We start from the raw sequence: 26,332 nt of genomic DNA, 5'->3' as shown, positions 1-26,332 counted from the left end.
ATAATAGACATCAATAGACATAGGCATAAACGTACATGAATCTTGATTCAAATGTGCCTGCAACGTTTCATGCTCATATTATCAGGACAGCATAACAAAAAACGTTTCGATTAATCTTCTTTAAGGACAATCAACTCGTGTTTATACTAACATTGTACCCAATCAGGTAAATTCTATAGACGGTATCTACAGATTTATGGGAGGCCCTTTCGAGAAGATTACAAATAGAGTTGTAGTTTTCGTTTCATCTTTTGGGGGAGCTGTCATAGTCAATCTCTGTTCCAAATAATGATTTCTCGAAAGAAAAGGACAACAAAAAAGTAATATCGATGCCAATGTATAAAATCAACAATTGGCTCTGTAGGATTGTCTTTCGACAACATACATGCGGTTGGGGAGAAAGTAACTCTCGTGAATAAAACATGAATAAATTTGAGTAATATGAATCATGCAATCAATCAGGAATCGAACCTCGGAAGTAGACAAACCATGTGGAAAAGAATGAATCTCGTGGAAATTGTGCGTTTAAGAAGTAATCACGACATTGCAGGTGAATATCTTGCCAATCGAAAATGCATGCAAACCAAACAATCTTCTCTTCGAAAAGCTCAATGAAAAATATATTTGCCAAAACCATGTACACACAAATTTCAAACGAAAAGATTTCCTTTTCTAATGTTCTGGTACAAAATCATTTAAGAACTGTTATACGGCATTCGATTTCGCCAAGAGTTTGTACTTTTAAGCAGAATATTAGAAGATATACACACGTAAAATGTTTTAGACTGCGTTTTAAAAGATATATGGATTTGTTTGTTTTTCCCAGGGAATGGTTATGTTCTATCTTCCGAATTAGCTGGTTTATAAATTTTCTACGATTTTCTAGGATGATTTCCATGCTTACATCCATTGAACATGTGTTTTCTTCTTCTGTCATGTCATATTTTGTATCTTTATTCGTTTAGTATGTTATATTTCGTACCGTTGTGTTGTTTATAGATATCTATATATTTATATTTCTATGTGAACTCCTTTGAAAACCAGTATTTTATAATAAAAGAGCTATTCACCGTGTGAATGATGATAAATGAACAAACAAGGAGACAGCTATACAGTGTATCCATTCCGTCTGTGTACAGTGAAGTGCAGGTGTGTCTTGAATGCTTAAAGGGATGGTACAGTATTGGGGGAGATGAGAATTGGGCTTTTAACTTTTTGCGAGATACCAAGAAAACACTAATTTTATTTCGGAAGTCTCGAAAGAGACTACGATGCATAATGAGTAATAATAGGAGAGCCCGCACGCGCGTCCAGCAATACGTTCGCGTTCGTTCCAGCCGACAGGACGTTCTCCTGCTTAGCTCCGCGGTTGATTTCTTTTCGTAATATTCTTCGCCGGAATTTACCCTTTCGCGAGGTAAATTTGCTTCGCCGGTCATCGGAAACCATTTGAGAAGTGTCAGACGCATCTTTCGAGCCTAAACTAGACGGTGGTTCGACAAATATGAGCTCTAAAGAGCAGCACGATCCATCCCTCGCTTTACGAGCTACACGTGGACAGGAGGTCTGTGCCACGTTACCACCACCAGCGCCTCCCTCCGGCGATGCCGGTACGGCGCACGTACAGAAGAATGTGAGCATCGGTAAGACTAAGGCTCCAGATTCAGGGAAGAAGCCGATGAAGAAAATCCCTAAAAAAGCACCTCATACGGTATCAAAAGCCCCTTGCGAGGATCGGGCGTCTACCTCCGGGGATGTTAGTTCTCGTCTAGACAAACTTGAAAATCTCCTCGCCGAAGTGGTGAAACACCTTCCCCAATCGCATGATAAAACCACTAGCCGTGCTGCTGTGGTACATTCAGGCGCGTCTACATCTAGATCTACTGCGGAGGAATTTTCCCGCTTGCCTGCTGACGTCCGCCATTTTGTTGGGGACGATTTTGATACGTCCGACGACACAGAGCGTGATGGACCGTTCGATTTTGACGAAGGGGTGGAAGAGGTTCCCCCTGCTGCACAGCTACCCCCGTTGGCAGCCAAGTATGCTATCCCCATCGGAATAGGGGAGGCAGTTGACGAGGAAATCGCAAAATCGGTGAATTACTTCATTGGCAACAAACTGGAAGATAAAGCCATCGAGGAAACGGTTGGAAAATACCCCCCTCCGAGCAACTGCCCCCACCTCGATACACCTAAAGTGAACGCTCCCATTTGGGAACACTTGCAATCCGTCACGCGTAACCGTGATCTGAAACTACAGAGAGTGCAGAAATGTCTGACTCGCGGTATTGGGGCTCTTCTGCGCTCTCTCGACGCGCGAGATATCTCCGAGTCTCAGCAAGACGCACTTGCTCTTTTGAGTAATGCGCATTTCGAACTGAATTGCGTGCGGAAAGATCTGATTAAACCTGACATCAACTCGGAATACGTGCATCTCTGTAAGCCCTCAACACCAGTCACGCAGCTCTTGTTTGGTGATGATCTCACAAGACAGATGAAAGATCTAAAAGAACAACACAAGGCCTCTGCTGGGGTCATGAGGACCCAGCAGAAACACATTTCTCGCCCGAGCGGCTCTTTCCATCCGTACAGACGACCCTTCTACAGCGGAGCTCGCCGCGCAGGCTCGCGATGCGGGCTGGACGGGCGCACGTAGTGCTGCAGCCTCACGCTTCGTGCATGGAACGGCAAATCGTCCTTTTTTAGACCAGCGCTACCAGGGGAAGTCGCGACCTCCCCCACAGCAACGGCCGCAGAGCAGAGCTCATCCACAGGCCAGAAGCAAGGCTCCCCACAACAAGTAAACCAACAGCCCTCCTCTGAAGAGGTAGGAGACAATGATTCAACAGATTGCTCATTTGACATGTCAGTAACTGACCATGATGCATTTCTATCTTGTCTAGAAGAACAGTTTTCTAGATCTACTCCTCGATTTACTAGATCTATAGAATCTAGACCTACCACTTCATGTGTAAATGACCATCCAGTTGGAGGTCGACTGAGGCTTCATGCATGTAATTGGGAGAAGTTAACTTCAGATCCCACAATACTACAAGCTGTGAATGGCTATAAACTTGACTTCAAACCTGAATGTTTTCCACCTGAAAGGCTGAAACCTTTGGTTCAGTACAAAGTAAAGAATGAAGATTTGGCCAATATCCAAGCTGAAATTGATTCACTGGTAGCCAAGAATGTTATTGAACCTTGTTCACATGAAGCGGGAGAGTTCATCTCTAACATTTTTACCCGCCCCAAGAAGAATGGCAGCCTTCGGGTCATTCTTGACCTCTCAGAGTTGAACAAAAGCCTAGTCTACCAGCATTTTAAAATGGATTCCATCCATACAGCAATGCAATTCATTACACCAGATTGCTTTCTAGCCTCAGTCGACCTTCAGGATGCTTATTATTCAGTACCAGTTGATCTGCAGGATAGGAAATACCTGCGATTTGTGTGGCAGGGCCAACTTTGGCAATATCGTGCACTGCCAAACGGGCTTAGTACAGCACCGCGTCTGTTCACAAAGCTTCTCAAACCAGTTTTTGCTCATCTGAGAAGAGCAGGCCATATGGTAGTGGGATACCTTGATGATACTATCATTATTGGGAAGAATGAGGCTTGCACTCAAAGAGCAGTCGATGCTACGACTGATCTCTTCGAAGATTTGGGGTTTCTTGTCCATCAGTCTAAATCAGTGTTAAAACCCACTAAAGAAATCACTTTTTTGGGATTTGTCCTTAACTCTGTGAACATGAAAGTTACTCTCCCTGAATCTAAGAAGGAAGATATCACTGCTGAGTGCGTAGACCTGTTGAATGCCACAGAGTCCTCTATTCGAGAAGTGGCTAGAGTAATAGGGAAGCTTATTGCTACATTTCCCGCAGCCCAATATGGACCCCTCTACTACAAACTCTTGGAAAAAGAGAAGATTTTGGCATTAAAGGCCAATAAAGGTCACTTTGATAGGAAAATGAGCCTGTCTAATAGAGCCAAACAGGAACTTAAGTGGTGGATTGACCACATACAGTACACCTCTAATCCTATCGATAGACCTAGGCACACAATAGAATTGCGTACAGATGCGAGTGGGTCTGGTTGGGGAGCAACAGACATGTGCACAAACACAGGGGGACGATGGAATGAAGTGGAAAGAGAAAAGGCTGTTAACAATGAGATCAATTATCTAGAAACCCTTCCAGCAGGATTGGCATTGAAGTCCTTTTGTTCTAGCCTGAGAAATGTTCATGTTCTCATTAGACTGGATAATACTACTGCAGTCTCATATATCAACAATATGGGGGGCTTCAGATCACAGGACTGCAACAAATTGGCACATGACATTTGGGAATGGTGCATTGAAAGACAAATTTGGATCACAGCCGCCTACTTGCCAGGACGGCTCAATACCACAGCAGACTTCATGTCAAGGAAGTTTAACGATCGAACAGAGTGGATGCTTAACAAAGTTCAATTCACTGAAGTCGTAGAATATTTTGGCCTCCCTGAATTAGATCTTTTTGCTTCCAGACTTAATGCACAACTACCCAGGTATATCACTTGGCAGCCTGATCCTTCGGCAGAGAATGTAGATGCATTTACAGTGGATTGGGGTCCATTATGGTTCTATGCTTTCCCTCCTTTCTGCCTTATCCCTAAATGTCTGCAAAAGCTAGATAAGGGCAGATAAAGCCACAGGGTTGTTAGTAGTACCAAACTGGCCTACACAATCATGGTTCCCAGCACTTCAGGACATGCTGACTGAAAAACCACTTGTTCTACGTAGACAGGCATGCACAACTTCTTGTTCAACCTGTGTCTTTAATGCCCCACCCCTTACACAAACATTTGGATTTGCTCTGTTGCAGGCTTTCGGCCAACCCTTCAGGTCGCAGGGATTGAGTGCAGGGACCGTCAAGGTCATCGTAGCTTCTTGGAGGAAATCTACACGACAACAATATCATAGCTTCATCAGCAAATGGAAAGTTTTCTGCACTGCCAACAACATTAACTATCTCAAGACATCATCAGAATGGGCACTAGAATTTCTTTCAGACTTGTTTCACAAGGGAGCCAGCTACGGTACCATAAACTCTGCTAGAAGTGCACTGGCTTCTTTTCTGACTCTCACAGACAGTTCGCTTTCCATAAGCGCACATCCTCTAATAACTAGATTTGTGAAGGGAGTTTTTCACTTACGACCCCCCAGACCTCGCTACACGGAGGTGTGGGACGTTAGAACTGTCCTCAACTATTTGAGGAGGAAATCACCTGCAGGCGAATTGGGCTTGAAAGAGCTAACGTTGAAAGTGACAATGTTGTTAGCGCTTCTCTCAGCACAACGGGTACAGTCATTGAATGCTTTGAGAATAGACAAGATGATGTTCAAAGACAATTCCGTCAAATTCTACATTGATGACTTGTTAAAACATCACAGACCTGGTAATACAGGCCATGTCGTGAGTCTAAGAGCGTACCCTCCAGACAGACGAGTTTGCATTGTACGATACCTTCGAGAGTATCTGAGAAGGACTCAGATTATTAGGAAGGACCAAAAGTATATGTTAATAAGTTTTCGTAAACCTTATCACAGGGTTTCTACCCAAACTTTGTCTCGTTGGATTAAGACAGTTATGGCAGAAGCTGGGATTGACACCAGCTTGTTCTCGGCACACTCCACAAGAGCAGCTGCAGCGTCTGCTGCCCAGAGGAAAGATCTGCCTGTACATGAGATTTTGGCACAGGCAGGCTGGAGTAATGAGAAGACATTTCAAACTTATTACGCGAAACCCCTCAGGGATGAGAATGGGGGTTTCAGCCAAGCAGTGTTATCGTAAAAGGTAAAGCCTTACCCCTCAGTGGTAAAAACGGTCATTGGTACAGTTCTGTATGGCCAAAAAATGTGACTACGGGCTTTAAAGTCTCCTATTATTACTCATTATGCATCGTAGTCTCTTTCGAGACTTCCGAAATAAAATAGAAAATTTAAATGAGAACTTACCTGTTTGAAATTTAAATTGTATTTTATGAGGAAGGTGAAGGAAGAGACTACAGTCCCTCCTCTCCCACCCTTCTTCATAATTTCAGGTAGTTCTCAATAGCAGTAGGATGACTGTTTGATTGGTAGTCACATTTTTCGGAGCTACTAATATTGCTGGACGCGCGTGCGGGCTCTCCTATTATTACTCATTATGCATCGTAGTCTCTTCCTTCACCTTCCTCATAAAATACAATTTAAATTTCAAACAGGTAAGTTCTCATTTAAATTTTCTATTTATTATGATAATACCGAGAATACCATTTTAAGAGGAATTCAAAGTTTATTTGATGAAAATCGGGTTTTGAATGACTGAAACATCCAAAAACAGAGTAAAACAAAGAAACCGTAATAAAGTGTGGGTCCCACACCTTATTACATTTGCTCTTTTTTTTATATCTCAGCCATTTCAAAACCAATTTTCATCAAATAAGCGTTCAATTCCTTATAGAATTACATGCTCTTTCATATTTCATAGAGGTTTCTCATTATTTCACCAAAAAATGTTAGAAACCTGAAATTAGGTCTCAACCAAAACTGTACGATCCCTTTCATTGGTTTATATGAAGTAAAGCAAGAAGCGAGAAGGAAATACGCGAGATATCCTACGGTGACGTCGTTATTCTGACGATATCTCGTTAATCCACAAACACACGTGCTCTATTTACCCATGCAGTTAATTCGCAAATATAAAATGAAATGGGTCACCCCATGGGACGGACACCCACGAGTCATACAACCCAACACACAATTTCTACATTAAAAGAAAGGTCCATCATGAGTCGTATAGCCCATGAGTTTAAACCTAGGCAAAGAAGGCCCATGAATTCGACATTACAACACGTGGTTTGATATGTCCGTCTCGTAGGCCTTGTTTGCTTATAGTGCCTAACTCGTGGGCTGTATGACTCGTGGAGTGTACGACTCTTAGGACTTACGACTCATGGGTCGTATCACTTGCGGGCTGTATGATTCGAGGGTGTCAGTTTCGTGACGTGCATCCAAATGAAATGGGGTTTGCTAATTCGAACATTTGTGGCATTATTTCTAGGGTTTGTAAATCAGGAAATAAGATTCGCTATGACAAGGTTTATTCATCTGAATATGAATTTCGACGTTTGTTCTTTGTGAAGGTCTGTTTATCGGAAAATGGAGAAAAAAAGAAGGTTCGATATTCTGAGAATGAAAAGGTTTCGTGAAAAGGTGTTTGCAATCGAACCTTCTGATTAACAAATTTACGGAATATCAAACTTTTCTTTATTCTCTGATTGATAATGAATCTTCGGAATGACGACCCTATTTTCATTTTGGGATTAACCTTAAGAATAACGAACTATATCAAATTACCTTAAATTTTCGAGTCGATTTCGAAACGATGAACCTTCTGAATAACGATCTTCGTTTCCATTTTCATTTTCGGATAGGCGAATTTTCTGAATAACAAACATTATTTCATCATCAGATTACAGAACCTTATTTCATTTTTCTGAATTAAGAACTTTCGGATAAACAAACCTTTTGAATAGCGAATCTTCGAAAAGGTGGGCCTTCGGAACAAACCATTCTAACCGGGCCGTTACTTTTCATACAGTCGCTTTCAAACTAAACATTCGAAACAACTGTCTTTAATATAAAAAACATAGAATATAATTATGCATGATTTGCGTGTTTTCATTCCACAAAGAAATATAGAAGAAAAGTATTCCCTTATAAAGAAATCGTGAATAGAAATTTGCGTTTGTTTCCTGTGTCACACTCCATATCCGAGGAAAATTTCCTCTACAATAATTATGTTAATCCAAAAGAAAGTAAAGTTCGTTATTTCGAAGGTTCGTTATTCTCAAACACTTAAATTGTATATACCTAACGATGTTCCTTAATCCGACATGAAATACAATTAGTTATTACAGCATGGCTGGTGTTGTTGCTAAGATTCCTTATTCCTAAGGTCCATTCATTGGAAAATTAAATAACATACTCAGTCAATCCGAAAGTGAAAAAGAAATGTGAGTATAGGCCTACTAACATACACTCGAAATTAAAAACCTTATATCATTTTCGAATAACAAATATTCGGAATGACGAACATTTTTCATTTCCGGATTAATGACCTTTCGAAACAAACATTATTTCATTCAGCATCCAGCAATATTAGTAGCTCCGAAAAATGTGACTACCAATCAAACAGTCATCCTACTGCTATTGAGAACTACCTGAAATTATGAAGAAGGGTGGGAGAGGAGGGACTGTAGTCTCTTCCTTCACCTTCCTCATAAAATACAATTTAAATTTCAAACAGGTAAGTTCTCATTTAAATTTTCTATTTATTATGATAATACCGAGAATACCATTTTAAGAGGAATTCAAAGTTTATTTGATGAAAATCGGGTTTTGAATGACTGAAACATCCAAAAACAGAGTAAAACAAAGAAACCGTAATAAAGTGTGGGTCCCACACCTTATTACATTTGCTCTTTTTTTTATATCTCAGCCATTTCAAAACCAATTTTCATCAAATAAGCGTTCAATTCCTTATAGAATTACATGCTCTTTCATATTTCATAGAGGTTTCTCATTATTTCACCAAAAAATGTTAGAAACCTGAAATTAGGTCTCAACCACATGACCGCATACTTAATTTTTCAAGGTCACACATAGAGGGCGCTGTTTACCAAAATATAAAGAAATACATAGGAAATATGCTAAAAACATGATTTTTCTGTATAATTTCTTTATCCCCAGTATATGTCTTACAACTTAGACCAATATTTTTCATATTTGCCACAAAATGATCTGCAAGTCAAAGCTCATTACTTTTTATGGTTGAAATTTCTCAAGGTCACCACATGGGGGCGCTATTCATAACAAAATAAAGAAATACATTATGAGACCTGTGATGTATTGTTTGGGATAGGTACATGCATAGTTATCATATCTCATGTTCCCATAATATCGGAATAAGTTTGCAGATTGATAATGTGATAAACAAATGATATTACAGGTACACTGTGTAACTTGGGTGAAGGAATCAAAATGACACAAAATAGAATGGCAATCTTTTGAAAATACTGTTATTTTCAAGTATCTCTATTATATCTATTGTTTTATGGCATTGTCACAGAAAAACAAAGGAAATAATATGAAAAACATTTCAGGGCCATAATTACTTCACATTTTGCTCCTTCAGCAAATTTCAGCCTGGAAACGCCGATTTTATACATTATAATATCGTTAATTGGAATTGGAACAGAAAAATATGCAAAATCTGACTGTCAGTCTATTGTTGCCATGGCAACCAGCAATATCAAATATAGCTAAATTATATATCAAAATGTTCGGAATAAGATTTTAGGAAAAGTCACCAAATTTGGTTAAAACTGGATTAAGGGCAAAGGAGTGGCGAATGAAAATCTGGTAGGGGACACAATGTGCCCCCCCCCCTTGGGCTTTATAGGGTTAAAGGGACACAGTCCTCACGAAATTTAAAAAAATATGTTGTTGTTGGTACCTCCAATGAACTACTTTCACCAAAAACAAACTTTAAAATCACCAAATAAGCTCGTACATTTTGGTTGAAAAAGTGTGACTCTGCATGGTGAATATGCTAATGAGCAAGTCTTGGCGGAGAGTCATACGTCGTCGATGCACAACTCTTCCCAGCCGTGTTCTGCTCGTTATCCGTACGCTCCCTAGTTTACCCAGATGCATGAAGACGTCGGTGGCTACTCCATCTCGTATTTGACATTGTTTCTACGTTGTGTGTGTGTGTGTGTGTGTTTGTGTGTGTGTATGTATTGTGTATTATATTGGCACGTGTGGACGGTACAACTAGATGATAGATCTACGGTAGATACGCGTACGCACCCCGTACGCGGTTTGCCCTTCGCACTTTTCCAGTCTCAAGCGCAGCTGCAGCCCTACCTGTCGCCGCTCATGCATGTTCTATATAGTACGTACAGAGTGTACATATTTGTAGGTAGAAACGATTCTACACTGGCCTGCTAGTACACTACAGGGGCGACCGCATTCAGCGTCGTCTGGTCAGGCTATCTTACATCAGTAGTTTTGCTCGAATCGTGCAGAAAATTTCCCAGGAAAATCCTTTTTTCCGTCCCAGACCAACAAAAGTATCGTGAAAGGTGAGTTGTATGGCTGGGAAATATTGGTACAACGATGCCGAACATAAGAAACTTTGGGCCTACAAAATCTCGAAATCGTGTTGTGACCTACCTGTGCGTGGACAATTTGTGAAGTGATGTTTTTACGTGGACCGGCAGGCTGTGGCCCTCGGTTATAAACCGAGAAAACTCCTGAAACCAGATGCAATCCTGACCATTTGCTCACATGAGTTAAAACAGAAACACCTCGAGCATCGACTTCGAAGAGAACCGAAGGAAAAAAAGCGTAGAGAGGTAAGGAAAGTGGCTAGCTATGTTTAATTTACCGTGGGCCTGCAGCTGGGGTTGGACTGCAGTACAGTGCCACTGAGCTAGCTGCTGCCAGTGCCGACTGGACATGCATGGCAAAGTGGAGCGAAATCATATCCCTACGACCCCCTGTGTTTACCCTTCCCGGCTCACGTCATATTTTTTTTTCGAGGAAAGGCGATTATCTGACTACTTACAGAAATATTGAGATACAAACAATATTTTCTTTGAAGAATTCGACTCTCTCATGCACAGGTTATCTTCGGTTTGAATGCCAAAATCGACTGGACGGAGTCAAGTGTACTGTGTATGTATACATTGGTATATGGTAAGGATTTGCGCGCGAGAGTGGTTTCTACGCTAAGAACTATGCAACACGGACGGAAGCTAGAAAACGACCGTGCCTATTTGATGTCAAGTTCATGGTATATTTGGTTTAAAAATACATATAAATTTATGTTTACAATATTAATTTTTCGTAAATTATATATATCTAAGCTTGAAATATTTTGTTTGAAATTATAAAACCACAAACTTTCACATTATATGATAAAATTGCAACTAATCATTTGAATACTTAAATTGGTTTTTAGAGGCACGGCTGTCAACTTGGTGAGTAGGGCATGCACTACGTAGCATCTTTTTGCCGGCTCTTTCACGATCGCTTGCAGGAATTATTTTTCAAAAATCGCGTACGGAGACAATTTTTGATGTCCAAGCGTATAAATTGGTGAAAGTTTATATTTTTTACTCTTCTTAATTATCAGTACAGTGAAAATCTCAGGACTGCTTCCCTTTAAAAGACAAGTTTTGAATTTATATTCAACCAACTGATATCAAACAACAAATAACAATTAGACCAAACAGTAATTGGACGAAATGATGACTAGACCAACTGGTTATTAGACCAATTGATATTAAACAGTCTATTAGACCAACTGGCTGTAGACCAAGTGGTAATAGAGTGTAAACCGATCCGGACGATAGCCTCTTTGAAATGGTTGTTTGAAGGTTAGATATAAATTCAAAACTCGTCTTTTAATATTACATGAGAAAAAGTACCAACGCACCCTTTTGGCAAAACCGGGGGGGCTTTGGACGAAGGGTGGGGTTCCAGTCAACGCGACGCGACCCAACGCTCCCAACGCACCCTTTCGGCAAAACCGGGGGGGGCTTTGGACGAAGGGTGGTGTTCCCATTAACGCGACGCGCCACCACCCAACCCACCCTTTCGGCACAAGCCAACACATTCTTATGATTAATGCCAACTTTCAATGCAGTAGTGTCATTCTTTTCAAAGTTATTGGAGTTGAAAGTGAGAGTATGGACAGGGTTTTTAAGAAATGAAAAGAGGGCTCTATGAGAAACATCTACTCACACTATTCCACCAAAAAGTGCTTGAGAAAAACTGCTGAAAACACAAATTCCTGTTTGTTTTATGATCCCAAACTTTAACATTATGTAGAAGAAAATTTGCTCTTTTAGAAGATACAACTCACGACTGGTTAGGTTGACTCAATTCACCTATTTTCAGTCCTCACACAAAATCAGTGCTTGCAAGTTTTTGTTCATTTATGAGCCAATTTTGATTCTGTTTGCTTTATATGATAGCACTACATGGGAGCTTTGAAACTTCTACACAGAATTTCAGTCGTGACCTTTGACCTTGACCTTTGACCTATATTGTACATTTTGCTACAAAATGCTACTCCTTCGCCATTTCTAACCCGATTTCGATTCCGTTTGCTTTATGTGATGGCACTAGGTGAGGGCTTCAAAACTTCTACACAGAATTTTGACCTTTGACTTCTTTGACCTTTGACCTTGATTTTTTTACCTATATTGTACATTTTGCTAAAAAATGCTACTCCTTCGCCATTTCTAACCCGATTTCGATTCCGTTTGCTTTATGTGATGGCACTAGGTGAGGGCTTCAAAACTTCTACACAGAATTTTGACCTTTGACTTCTTTGACCTTGATTTTTGACCTATATTGTACATTTTGCTACGAAATGCTACTCCTTCGCCATTTTTAACCCGATTTCGATTCCATTTGCTTTATGTGATAGCACTAGGTGAGGGCTTCAAAACTTCTACACAGAATTTTGACCTTTGACTTCTTTGACCTTTGACCTTGATTTTTTTACCTATATTGTACATTTTGCTAAAAAATGCTACTCCTTCGCCATTTCTAACCCGATTTCGATTCCGTTTGCTTTATGTGATGGCACTAGGTGAGGGCTTCAAAACTTCTACACAGAATTTTGACCTTTGACTTCTTTGACCTTTGACCTTGATTTTTGACCTATATTGTGCATTTTGCTACAGAATGCTACTCCTGCGCCATTTCTAACCGGATTTCGATTCCGTTTGCTTTATGTGATAGCACTAGGTGAGGGCTTCAAAACTTCTACACAGAATTTTGACCTTTGTCTTCTTTGACCTTTGACCTTGATTTTTGACCTATATTGTACATTGGCTACAAAATGCTACTCCTTCGCCATTTCTAACCCAATTTCGATTCCATTTGCTTTATGTGATGGCACTAGGTGAGGGCTTCAAAACTTCTCATTTTGTGATGCACAGTCACATTTGAATTTTATGTACACAACATGAGAGTGCTTACACTGCACTTGTGTACATTTGTACCTGTCGTACTACACGCAGGTTGATGTGTGAAATGTTCAGTAGAAGAGAAAAACTTCAAAAGAGGGCAATGCACATGCAGCACTGAGAGTTGATGTGTTGCTGACATTATTGTTAATTTTTCATGGATTTATCTTTAATAAGCTCCTTACTTAGAGTGCACACTCCATTTCTTTCCACTTCCCTGGTCTGCTTTGACATACTGTACTTTTATCATGAAATGCAGCATGCTCTGATGGATTCAGTGCCATTTAAAATCCAGGTATATTGTGTGGGAGCCACCTTGGCACCTTGCCATGACCAAGTTTGCAACTTGAGTCTATACATTGGGCATTCAGTCACTAAATCTATTGATCTTGACGGGTTACAACAGATTGCTGACGATACCTGCTCAATCCATATTAGCCACATTTGCCAAAGTACAATGTACACGTACAACATGGGTGTTACAAATCTTTCGAACATAAAGGGGCACGAGTCAGAGCACCTCAGGACGCTCTTGTGCATGACTTTATGTATTAAAATGGGGCACTGGTATTTGATAATTGATTGTACACAACTGTATTTGCATAGAGATAGCAAATTTCCAGATCAATAAAAAAAAATAAGAAGAAGAAAAGAACAACAAACAAACCCCAAAACAAAACACCTAAACAATTTCACTGAAGTGTGGTACGGTTGTATATAATGTACACGTGTACCAGTAGTCATCATTGAAGCCATAATTATAACTTGAAGACCTGAAGTTTTAGTGATTTGGGGCGATCTTGGGTTACATTTATAGGGCTCACAAGGGAGTTTATAAGAGTGACAGTTAGTAACCACCAAGATAGCAAGGGTATTATATTTCACAAATATGCACCACTTTACTGGCAATTTGAATAAAGTCAAGGATCTTTCCTTATTCTGCATGACAGGTGCTGTTTTAATGGCAAGATGTACCGGTACTGCACTCTTAATATTACTTTGACTCCCCCTTTTGGTACAAATTTTGTACAGTCATGTACTGTACATTGTAAACATAATTTACATGTATGGCTGCTATATTATACAATACATGTAGCATCTTCATAATATTATATGACCTACACAATGTGTATATAGATATCAATGTGTGATTGGTCAAAATGCAGTCACGTGACCATGGTCACAAGGATGAGAAGCGTTATATTTTCATAACATGACGTAAATTACGTACAACCATGGAATATAATAGCGACTACGTTAAACAAATGGCGTTATGTCAGGAGGGGTGACGTCATCAAGAAACCAATTGTTATGATGCGCGCAACATACACAGAGATGCTTTGCACACACACGAGTGCAATCGCCGCCGTGACCACAGTACACGGCATGCACTACTGTAAAGCGGTAGACAACACTTCATGCACAGCATACACACGCTACAAGCGAGAATTGCGAAATTGCAACAGATTTGTTTTTGTCAAACTGTTGTGTTATAACTGGTATGGCAGCTTGAGAGAGAAACAAACTGGTGAATGTGTTGGAAGCTACAGAGCCTACTACTCCCGTTAATGTTAGACAGTCGTGACAGGGCCGGAAGGCAAAGGATTTCCCATTATACTAGTATTAGATCTACCACCGCCTGAACTGAGTAAGTTTCTTTGACACCGGTAGTTCTATGTTACTAGCGCTGGACCTGGACCAGGGCCAGGTCCGTAGTCTACAGCTCATGTACCAGTGACTGCAGACAGAAGAGATTAGGTCCTACATTGTTAGAAAGTTCACATTCTCATACGTCACCACAAACACTTAGTACTTCAACAAGCTTGCTTTAGACCAAAAGCGGCAGTTGTAGACCCTTAATGTTAGTTAGGCATAGTCTTCTACAATTTTTTTAAAGATAATTCTGCAACTGTCATTACAACATCTAGCTCTAATGTTACTGCTACGTAAATAGGCCCTCGCTACAGGCCTACGTACGATTGAATAGCGACTGTTCTAGGAATGCTCCTGCACGGCTATATGCCACGGAAGAACGAATTACCGATAGTTAGGGCCTACGCGAAAGCCATCATAGTTATGGCTCTGTTTGGCTCGATCACATACCACTGTAGTGCCGAGCGTTGTCACGCGCGTTCATGAATTTGACTGCTGTGGGTTTGAAAAAGGAGAAGTCGTGTTGCTTTATACAGCAGTTTATTTCTTGTACTGTAGGTCATATAATATAACAGATATATTAGCTTGTTTCCTTCGGTAGGAATATAAAATTTCATTTCCCTTGGGAAGTTATATTTTTGTCTCGAAATACTATATTTTTCCTCAGCGCTATGTGCTTCGGAAAAATATAATAATCCTCGACAAAAATATAACTTTCCGCGAGGATCTCAAATGTTATATTCCACCTCTGATAAGTCAATATCTGTATAATACTACCCATCCTTGCTGAACATACCGGAAGTTCAAGTAGACTGCAGCTATGTACTAATGTACATGTACATTGCAGGCAAATATTAAAGTCCTGTTATTGCAGGAAGCAGGCCTTCACGTGTAGAATGTGGATGGTCACCCTCTAATTTGACATTTCAAATGAATGCAGACAATATCTGATGCTGTTGATGCTGCAGTAAAAAAAACATCAATAAATGTTTAAAGCATTGTATGTATCCTCATAAAGGATCAGAATCCCTCTTTTTTTTTTCAAGTTACCAAACAGACGTCTTCATTGGCACACTTTCTTCGCGTTCAGTGGTGAATTCACAAAGAGTTTGTTTTTTGCTTGTTTTTTTCAAAACAAAAATCATAAAATTTTTGGCAATCACCCACATGAACTTCGGGAATGGAAAGCTCTTTTGAGATTCAGTAAAAAAAAAGAAAAAAGAACTTTATGCAGAGCAGAGATAAAGTTCCTTGAATTTTGAGAACTTGCTGAGCGTGAGACCACAAGGAGCTTCAGCTTTGAGATCGTCCTGATCATGCTATCACGGAGTATCAGGAAGCTCTTTTATATGCAATGTACCATTCAGCGACCAAGGATCTGTTGGAAACTCCTCGCTCTCACCAACTTATGGCGTTCTGACGTAGACCCCGTTTACAGTGCGGGGCTGGGCCGAGCCCAGCCTCAATTGCGGGGCTGAGCCCCGCAATTTTGTCTGTTTACACTGCCGGGCTCGGCCGCACTTTTAATTCAATCCTTTCAATATTTTGTCGTAGTGGCGCTCTGCTTGTAAACAAACGCAATTTGGTATAGTCTGGTTTTCAGACCCTTTGCCAACTGGATTCCGTGGTGAGGAAGCGGGCAAATTCCTTTGCCGAAGGAAAAATCCTTTGCAGGACAAAACTACCTGAAACTATACTAGTTTTCGACGTTGAGGGGGTTAATATCCTGAATAGCGAAATAGTACGGGCAGAGGGTTTGGAAGCCAGACTAAAATTGGCCGCGCGTTTGGCCCAGTTTGCGTTTACACTGAGAAAAGGCCGGGCTCAGCTGCGGCTCGGCCGCCGCTGAGACCACCTCCAGAGCGTGGCCAAATGCGCGGCCAATTTTGGACCTGCATTTGGCCTTTTGCGCGTTTACACTGAAATGAAGGCGGGCTCGGCTGCACGGCCGAGCCTCGCACTGTGAATGAGGTCGTAGTTGTCACTGTCTAGTATAGGCACATGAAATGGCTGTGCATTTTTATTGGGATGTTTGATTCTTTTTTTTTTTTTGCAAAGAGAGTTGTGGTAATCTGTTTGCATCATTGACACACAACTCGTCTGTTCTATCATGGACCTAATACACACATGGACGAGTAACAAATGCCTTTCTTTGATCCCATCATCACTGCCGCCACCTGATTATGAGCATCTTAATGAGTACATTCAGGTGCTTGGATAATAAGGATTGTGCGATCATGCATCGTCCCTGACAAAAGAACCATTTCCCTCATTGCAGTCTTATTTTGCTGAGGTGCCTTTTCAGACTCAACTGGCTTTGAATAAATACCGATGAAAGGGAGCAGCAAACCCAATAACATGACAGTTTTCCTGTCACAAAATTGAAAATTACTGAAGTGGACACTTGTGGACAAGCATGTAACATGGCTTTATATAATGATGGGACATACACGTCATCTACGGTTACTGTCCATGTTTACTCTGGAACAATGTGCGAAAACTATGAAAATTAGATTACAAATCACATCCAACCTGCCAAAACAATTGCTTTCTCTCGTAAAGTACGCGCATTTTGCAAACGAAATTACTTGAGCGACAATTTCCCAATGTACACTACAACTGCACATGCATTTTTCTTGATTTATTAAAGAGAAGTACTATCTTCTGCGCATGTACTTTTTAGAGTTTCCAAAGCGTCGTCTTGATTTTACCCAGGCTGGCTGTCGGCGGTGATGATAAGATCAAAGCAGGAAAGCATGCTTAAAATGCTTTTGTGCTACTTTTGACAGAAAAGGGTGCATGAATTGATTAACGAGCGATGAACGTCCATGTATAGTAGGTCCATGGTTCTACATTGTATGTTTGTCTCTCAGGCCAATAGACCAGTTCGTAATTCCACTTTGCGCATGAGCAGAAAAAGGTCATTTGCACCAACAGGCATTTTGGTTTGTAGATTCACAGAGATAAGCATCTGTGATGCGATGATTATTCATGTGATCCTTATCTAAATGGTGCTTACACTTTTGTACAGTACCAGCACATCCACTTGACAGCAAGAATGGTATTTCGCAATATAAAAGGAAATAGGCCATTAATGCGTTCAGTACAAAGCAATGAAATGGATGCCTGCTAAATTGTCGACTGATGGAGTATTCTGACCACCTGATCTAAACGCAAGTTTATTCTCTGTTTGAACATGAATTCCTTAAAGCTTGTTCCCAGGCTCCCATCCATGCATGCTACATGTGCGCCTACTGGCTGGCATGCATGGGTGTCAAGTTTCAAGAACTCTATCTACTCATTGTTTTTTTTTTCCCTTCTTCTTTCTTCTTTTGAACATTTTGCATCCCCTCAAAAGAGAGACACATGCAGGGAGGTGTAGACATATTGGCTGCTTGCAAGTGAGTTATTTTGTTTGTTTTGCAGTGTGTTTTTTTTCTCCCACAGCGGTAATTTGTTGGATAGGGGTCAGGGTGGGGAAAGATCACGGAGTACGCAATGAGAGGGGCCAGGTAGAGGGAAGGTGAAATCAAAAAATTAGAAGCATTCTGATACGAAATGCATATATATGTATGTACTGTATGAATATTAGTTATAAAAAAAAAAAAAAAAACAGAATCTTGAGTCTCAGCATTAACCCGTTGAAGACGGGCTGATTCTGACTACAACACGCATTTCCCATAGACACCTGTCCCCGTATACTCAGGACTCGTCCTCAATGGGTTAAAGAGGCTCTGTGATTGGCTACTCTTTATTTCTCAAGGTGCAGGTGAAGTCTCCAGCACTGGTTTCCACAGAACTTTTCCTGTCACCTCCCTGGACTGAGATGCCAATGGTTACTACATGTATAATGTAATGCCAAATATTTTGTGAGGATTTTGCTTTCACGAATTTCGCGAGCCAGGTGCTATATTTCCAGAGACACACGAATATAATGACTCTGATCCCGATATGAATGTGACGCACAAGTTTCTGTTCAGTAGGTGCCTACAGTATACTCCGCGATTGCAAATTTAGCCACTCACAAAATTGTCAGGAAGTCCTGATTCGCGAAAATATAGACTCGCTATATGTATGCTGTATGCAGTATGCTCCAGGCTATATTTTGGGGGGAGGGGGGAAATCAGGAGTGCTATCTAGTGCTCCTGACATGGCTTGAGGAGCGTGGCAAGAGCACCAGTGTGATCAAGCTCCTCAAAATTGAAACCCTGAGCATGGAGGGTCGGTCTATGCATGCCCTGAGGAAGGCAGATTTCGACCCTCTTTATTCGCCTTGTTTTTATAAAGTTTTGCATTTCATTTCATAGCGGCAATTAGGGCCTAACCTTTAGAGTGACATTGCTAGTGATTAGTTCCTCTTTTCCCAAGAGTTACCATAGTCAATGTTTACTTGAAAAATGACAATGTTGCATGGAAGGTGAAATATTGTAGGGGTATAAAAAAAAACACACACACACACACACACACAAACTGAAATAACACAATTTTTAGGAAGCTGGTGAAATAGTAAAATCTGTAGATGGCTCATTGGCTGAGTAAAACTATGTTCCACTCTCCTGTAAATCTTGAACAAATGTAAACCAGGGTTCCCATGGTCATTTAAAACCTGGAAAAGTCATGGAAAAAGCAGAATATCTTGGAAAAGTCATTGAAATTTAATAGATTTGTAAATGATTTGCCTTTCAGTGATTTTTTTTTTGATGTACTTTTTTTTTAAAGGAAAACTTTTCATCGAATTAATTTGTACTAACTCGTTTGCTACAGATACATTGTAATTTGGGTATACTCATTGTTGCTTTACATGGACACTACTCTTCTACATTGTAATAGAGATTTTCATTTATTTAAACACTAACCACTATGGAGTTTAATACTGAGTGAAAAAGGTTCCTGGATTTCTAAGATTTTACATGGAAGAGTCATAGAATTTATTTTTGTAAAAGGTACAGGAACCCTGGATAAACTGCATTGTAAATGTCTGCAATGTACATCATCTTTAGTACAGGGTACCATGCATTTTGTGCACAGAATACAATGTATAATAATTATTGTAACACAACTGGGCCATTATGTGTCAATGCCGGGGCTCTCATGTCTTTGCATACATAGGAGTCATTCTCTCTCTTCACCGCATTTATATGGAGCAAGAAAGTACAAATAATTACACCGGTATAGCCAAGGGAATTGAGTTGCAATGACACAAGTGCTTCACTTGCCTTTACTCTTGACAGCTTGACAAATAAATGGAGGGAAGTACGGTATACCACGAAGTCACCGTTGCCCGCAGCCCTTCACAATCTAACCGACTGCCCTTATCCGGGGCTCGTACCAGCTCCCTACACGCCGTCCTTCCCCGGACATGGCTAGAATGCAACTGCCCCTTACTCAGTACACATACAGACTTTTATTCATAACGCGCACGTCTAAACGCACGCCCCGTCTGTATCCAGATACTCTTAACGTGCGTACACCATACGCACCATCATGACTTACTGTACATCGTGACATCACTTATTACGCACTTCCAAAATGTATTTTGACTACTGGTACATTTTGTATATAGTACGGTGACCAACAATGTCTAGTCTTTGCATGCAAGTGTAGTTTTAATGTGACAGAACAGTTTTATGAGGAAGGTGGGAAGAGAAGGAGTGGAATCGTCATTATCCCATGTGTGCCCATGCTCCAAACCAACAAGGTTCGATGTTTGCACAAGTAATGACATTAATAAGTTGTAGCTTATAAATACTTTATGCTTTTTTAACATTAACTCTATAAATGACAGCATGTCAGGATTAAAATGTATAAAATTTGGATTGAAATTGAAGCTTAGGCTTTGAGATTTTGTGTAATACTGAAGCCCTTTTTACACTGGTGTTTCTTAACCCCGTACTTTCTCTGACCCAGGACTATCGTTAGTCCCGTACCAATTTTTTAAGCTTTTTACACTCGTCAATTAGTCCCGTACGAAGCTCTTGTCCGGCTAAGGAGAAAAGTGACCTTTTTACACTCGTTTTTCTTTAATAGTCGGGTACTTTCCAAACCACATGAATATATTCATGATTACAGTGTGCACTGTACATGTACACGCACCTGCAGCACTTGATTACCTCGTTTCTGATTGGTCAGTGGGTGTCGGACTTCGTCTCTGTCGCTTAGCTTCAGATTATTTTTACGTTCTGTTTACACTCACTTGCTTGGCACCGCAATTGCGGGGTTAGTACTGCAATTGCGGTGCTAACCCTGCTATTTTGCAGGGCCAGATAGTACCGGACTATCGGTGGAGCTAGCCCACTTTGGCAAAAACGAGGGTAAACAGAAAGTGGGCTAAGGATAGTCTCGTACCAACGCTGGGGCTAAGGCCCCCCCTTAGCCCCACCGTTGGTACGGGACTAAGCAAATAGTCGCTGCATTTATCTAACTTGAGAGAGAGAATCACGTTTTAAAACGCGTTTGGAACCGTGTTTGCAAACGTGGTTTGAACGCGATTCTCGGGGAGCCACGTTTATCTAACCTTTCTACAATCGCGATTCGAGTGGTATCACTGCGCAGCTGCTTTGTGCCGTTTGACTTGGGAAGTAAAGGTCAACTGCATACCACCAAACATGCCTCCTCAGTCACACACAAATAATGGGCAGAGAGCACAACCGGAAACAGCTGGGATTTGACCTTGAGATATAAACGCGTTTCAAAATGGCATTGCGTTTATCTACTCATAGAACGGCGATCGTTGGTCTCAAAGGTGTTTCAAACGCTCTATGAAAGGCGTTTCAAAATGGCTTTCTAAACACGTTTGAAAACATGGTTGCGTTTATCTAACCCTGAAAATGCCTCAAATGCGTTTAGGATCGTGACTCTGCCTCAGAATTTTTTTAAACGCCGCCAGTGTCATGTATGGACAGAGCCTGTAGCTTATCGTCCACAAGATATACAGCATCTGTTCTGTGATGAACATCTCAAAATACATTGCCATGTGCCCCCAATCTTAATTGAATGGATCACCTAATTTGTCAGTCTTGACAAATTTCTAAGTCTAGTTTCTTCTTGTTTTTTGCCGCCCCCACCCCCCCCCCCCCCATGTAGAGATGGACGTCGGATGGTTCTACCTCATGTTATTTCTGCGGAAAGAACTTTTCGCTTGAAAAGGTAAGTGCAACTTTCTGCTTCTTAATAGTAATGTTTAAATGTTTCTTCTGGTGCTTTGTCATGTTTTCCTTTTAGCATGATATCAAGAAAATATTAAAATGAAAGGTCTACCTGTATACAAACTCTTTGTGTAGTCAAGAAAAAGGCAGCCAAATTCCAACATTGATTCCCTTGTCTCAAGGCCTTGAATGTTTTTTCTTTACTTTGCTGTCACTCATATTTTACTTGTTCTCATGTGTCAACACACACTTATACCAGATGGATATTTGTCATAGGTTCTGTGTCTGTTTGCCCTCCCTCATTTTGTGATTACACCTGATGAAGATCTTGTTGATTTTGTTTATACTAGGCCAATAATGCGGTAGTGAGGACCATTCATAGAGATCTCAAAAGGGCAAGTCCAAGATAATGCGCGCGTTACGTATGGGACATTCAGAGACTTTTATGACCTGAAAAATAGTGTTAATGCCTTTGATCATATTGAACTTCATCTTGGTGATTGATATCTAGGAGAAGTATAAACATGTAAAAAATTGAGAAAAATGACCTTGACAATTATATTCTAGAAGAGAAAATATGTGCCGTTACGTATGGGACCAGAAAACTTTTGTTTTTTTGAACATTTTTTTCAACTTCAAAACTCTCTGAAAGTATTTCATCTACAAATTGTAACTCACTGTGATGAAAGTCACAACACTCAAGATTATCACAGGTAAGTTTCATGTCATTAGGCAAAAAGCTCTAATTACAGGTTCTAATTAAAGACAGACATGACGTGTTACGTATGGGACAGTTACGTATGGGACAGTTTGTCCCCCATTCATTTAGTGTGTGAAGAACCATGTTTTTGGGTATTTTGCATAATTATTGTAGTAAAATCAGTTGAAACTACTCAAATACTGATCCAGACTGTCAAGGAAACATTATTCCCCAAATATTCACCATCATAATCATAGTCACAATCATATTTTTTATATTTTTATGACCAACCCGAGTATGCATGCCCTTTGTCCCCCATTCGTTTAGTGTGTGGAGAACCAAGTTTATATGGGTATTTTGCAAAATAATTTGCAAAATACCCATAAACAAATATTTGCATAATCATTGAGGTAGAATCAGTTGAAATTACTCAAATACTGTTCCAGATTGACAAGGGAACAATATTCCCCATATATTTACCATCATAATCATATTTAATCATATTCTATATTTTTTTATGACCAACCTGAGTATGTATGCCCTATTTTTATCAGGATAGTTACTACTGAAAAATTGAATAGTTTAAAGTGTTTACTTCCATTGATGAGGGCAGTTTGCCATTTAGTTTCAATAAAAAATGACTTGACACAAGAAATATGAATTTCAATAAATAAGCAATACCTGCTGCGTGGAACCCCAGTGATCGAGTAGATGATATCTGTCTAGCAGTCAGGTCATTGATTTGAGTCACACCTCAGTATGTATACCCATGAATTTTTGTCGTGGCTACTATTGAAAATGAATAAGGACAATTTGTGTATCACTTGCAATAAAAAGGAATCATTTTTATACTTATATATTTTTTTGTATACTGTATCACAACCATTTCAAATTGGATCTCCATCACATAAACTTTGAAATCCTCTAGTCTTAGGATTGTATGCTCTTTAGTAATTCATATAATTGGTTTCCAATCATCTCATTAAATGTTGAAAACTGAATCCCCATTTCTACAAAAACTACTGTATATATACCATCCCTTTAATGCTGATTTTTCATTGTGTATTTTGCCATTTTCCCCTCCCCCTTTCCTGAAAATTGTTCAGTCAAGATACATGCATTGTTTCAAGTGTCTAAAACTCAAAAAGTAGCTACAATGTTGGGATGCTTTCTTCAGGATGATTGACCATTTGTGTACTGAGAGACCTTCCCAGCTAGCTACATGCATTCACATGCAATATGTATGAGGATGTCCCATACGTAACGCATTTGTCCCATACGTAACATTATTTCAATGCCTTATAGAATGTATTTCTTTTACTGTTTTTCTTTTTTCTTTGGTATTTGATTTCTTTAAACAATAAATTAGAACTTTCAAAAGGGCATTAAAATATCCTCAGCAATTTCAGAAAAAACCTAAAAAAATGACCTCAATTTGTTACGTATGGGACATCTCATGATAGGACATGAGCTAATTTGCATAATCATTTGCATAATCCCTAAATTTTTATACCAAGTTAAACTATTTGATGAACTTCTTATGTCCACATATTAATCAAATATCATTTGCTTTCCTTTGAATTAATATGAATTTTTATAAATGTCCCATACGTAACGCTGTGTTTCACATTTATGCAAATGAAGCCCTTGAAATTTGTATAAACTTACATAATATCATTTTTTCCTCCATGGAAATCAAAACTTCAACTCATAAGCTTCAAAATGATACCAAACATGTCAATATTGAGCAAAGATGAAATTTTGCCTTCTGAGGGGACCTTATCTTGGACTTGCCCAAAACCAAAAAACAGTTGCACCCCTCGATTGTAAGTGAGGACTCAAAGGTTAATTGGGTCAACCTAGTCAATCTTGAGTTTTTCACATTTTCTGAAAGAGCTGTCATTCCTCTACATTATTCTTTAGTTTGGGATCATAACATGAATGGGAAAGTGTGTTTTCAGTAGTTTTTCTACAACTCTTTTTAGGGGAGAATGGAATGATCAGGTATGTTTTAGAGTCCCCTTTTCATTTCTTGAAATCCTTTTCACACTCTTCACTTTTAAGTCTAATAACTTTTGAAAGGATGACCCTACTGCTTTGAAAGTTGGCATTAAAGGACAAGTTCACCTTCATAAACATAAGGATTGAGAGAATGTAGCAATATTAGTAGAACACATCATTGAAAGTTTGAGGAAAATCAGACAATCCGTTCAAAAGTTATGAATTTTTGAAGTTTTTGTGCAGTAACCACTGGATGAGAAGACTACTGCAGTGTATGAATAACTTAGATGTCACATGCGTACAACAATATGAGGAAAATATAAAGAGAATTTCACAAAATTCCATCTTTTGAAAAAAGTAAATATTCCCTTGACTCGTTACCGACATATGTTAGGGGTAATATTATTCTCCCTGCCTTTAGAAAGAGACAAGTCAAGTGCTCTTTTATTTTGCGAAAAAAGTGAAAATATGTTGAATTTTCTTTACATTTTCTTTATACTGTTGTACGCATATGACTCACAAGCTGTAGTAGTCTCCTCATCCAGCGGTTCCAACACAAAAATTTAAAAATTCATAACTTTTGCATCGATTGTCCAATTTTCCTCAAACTTTCACTGATGTGTTCTACTAATATTGCTGCATTCTCTCAATCCTTATGTTTATGAAGGTGAACTTGTCCTTTAATCATTGACAGAATGTGATTATAGAACATCTCTTCATTGTTGTTGATCTGGTGGTTTACTCTGTGCATCTCTGTGTTTTGTCCCTTTCATCGCACAGCTAGCATGACTTGATATTACTGTATTAACTTGAATAGACCTTGTACTTTTTAGCCTTTTTTTTCTCAGTACTCTTTTCCAGCATGCATGTGCTTTCTTTTCAATATATCTAGGTAACAGGAGAGTCAATTTTAATTGAGTTATACTCTTTCAGAATCTGTCTGGCAACTTTTTGTTGGTTTTGTGATGCAGGGGCACATATTCAAATACACTGAGTTGATTTTAAAGGACAAGTCCACCTTCATAAACATAAGGATTGAGAGGATGCAACAATATTAGTAGAACACATCAGTGAAAGTTTGAGGAAAATTGGACAATCGATGCAAAAGTTATGAATTTTTAAAATTTTTGTGTTGGAACCGCTGGATGAGGAGACTACTACAGCTTGTGAGTCATATGCGTACAACAGTACAAAGAAAATGTAAAAGAAAATTCAACATATTTTCACTTTTTTTCGCATAATGAAAGAGCACTTGACTTGGCTCTTTCTAAAGGCAGGGGGAATAATATTACCCATAACATTTGTCGGTAACGAGTCAGGGGAATGTGCACTTTTTTCAAAAGATGGAATTTTGTGAAATTCTCTTTATATTTTCCTTATATTGTTGTACACATGTGACATCTAAGTTATTCATACACTGCAGTAGTCTTTTCATCCAGCGGTTACTGCACAAGAACTTCAAAAATTCAAAACTTTTGAACGGATTGTCTGATTTTCCTCAAACTTTCAATGATGTGTTCTACTAATATTGCTACATTCTCTCAATCCTTATGTTTATGAAGGTGAACTTGTCCTTTAAGCAAAATCTTTTTGGGAGTCACTGAACATTGGAATAGCCTGAACTGCCATTCAGATAGCATTTATATAACTTTAGCTAGGAATGTCCAATACAACGTAGCTCTTAAAGATTTACAAGGAAGGACACACCAGATCAGCAGTTTATACTGTGATAGATTGTGAAAGGGCAGGGTTGCAGACA

General features: G+C 39.6%; 1 protein-coding gene across 1 annotated transcript in view; it reads left to right on the top strand.

Moving 5' to 3' along the window:
* Positions 1-5,630: 5,630 nt before the first annotated feature.
* Positions 5,631-26,332, top strand: part of LOC139723430 (TNF receptor-associated factor 3-like) — a 44,728-nt gene continuing 24,026 nt past the window's right edge. The window contains exon 1 of the mRNA XM_071634675.1: positions 5,631-5,720. Coding sequence (XP_071490776.1) covers positions 5,631-5,720 — 90 coding nt within the window. The remainder of the gene's footprint in view (positions 5,721-26,332) is intronic.

This window comes from Diadema antillarum, unplaced genomic scaffold, assembly GCF_040938485.1.
Source record: "Diadema antillarum isolate AM-2024a unplaced genomic scaffold, OU_Dant_1.0 scf00000190, whole genome shotgun sequence".
Taxonomy (NCBI): Eukaryota; Metazoa; Echinodermata; class Echinoidea; order Diadematoida; family Diadematidae; genus Diadema; species Diadema antillarum.
The sequence above is the reverse complement of the archived record's forward strand: the minus strand, read 5'-3'. Positions and strand labels throughout refer to the sequence as shown.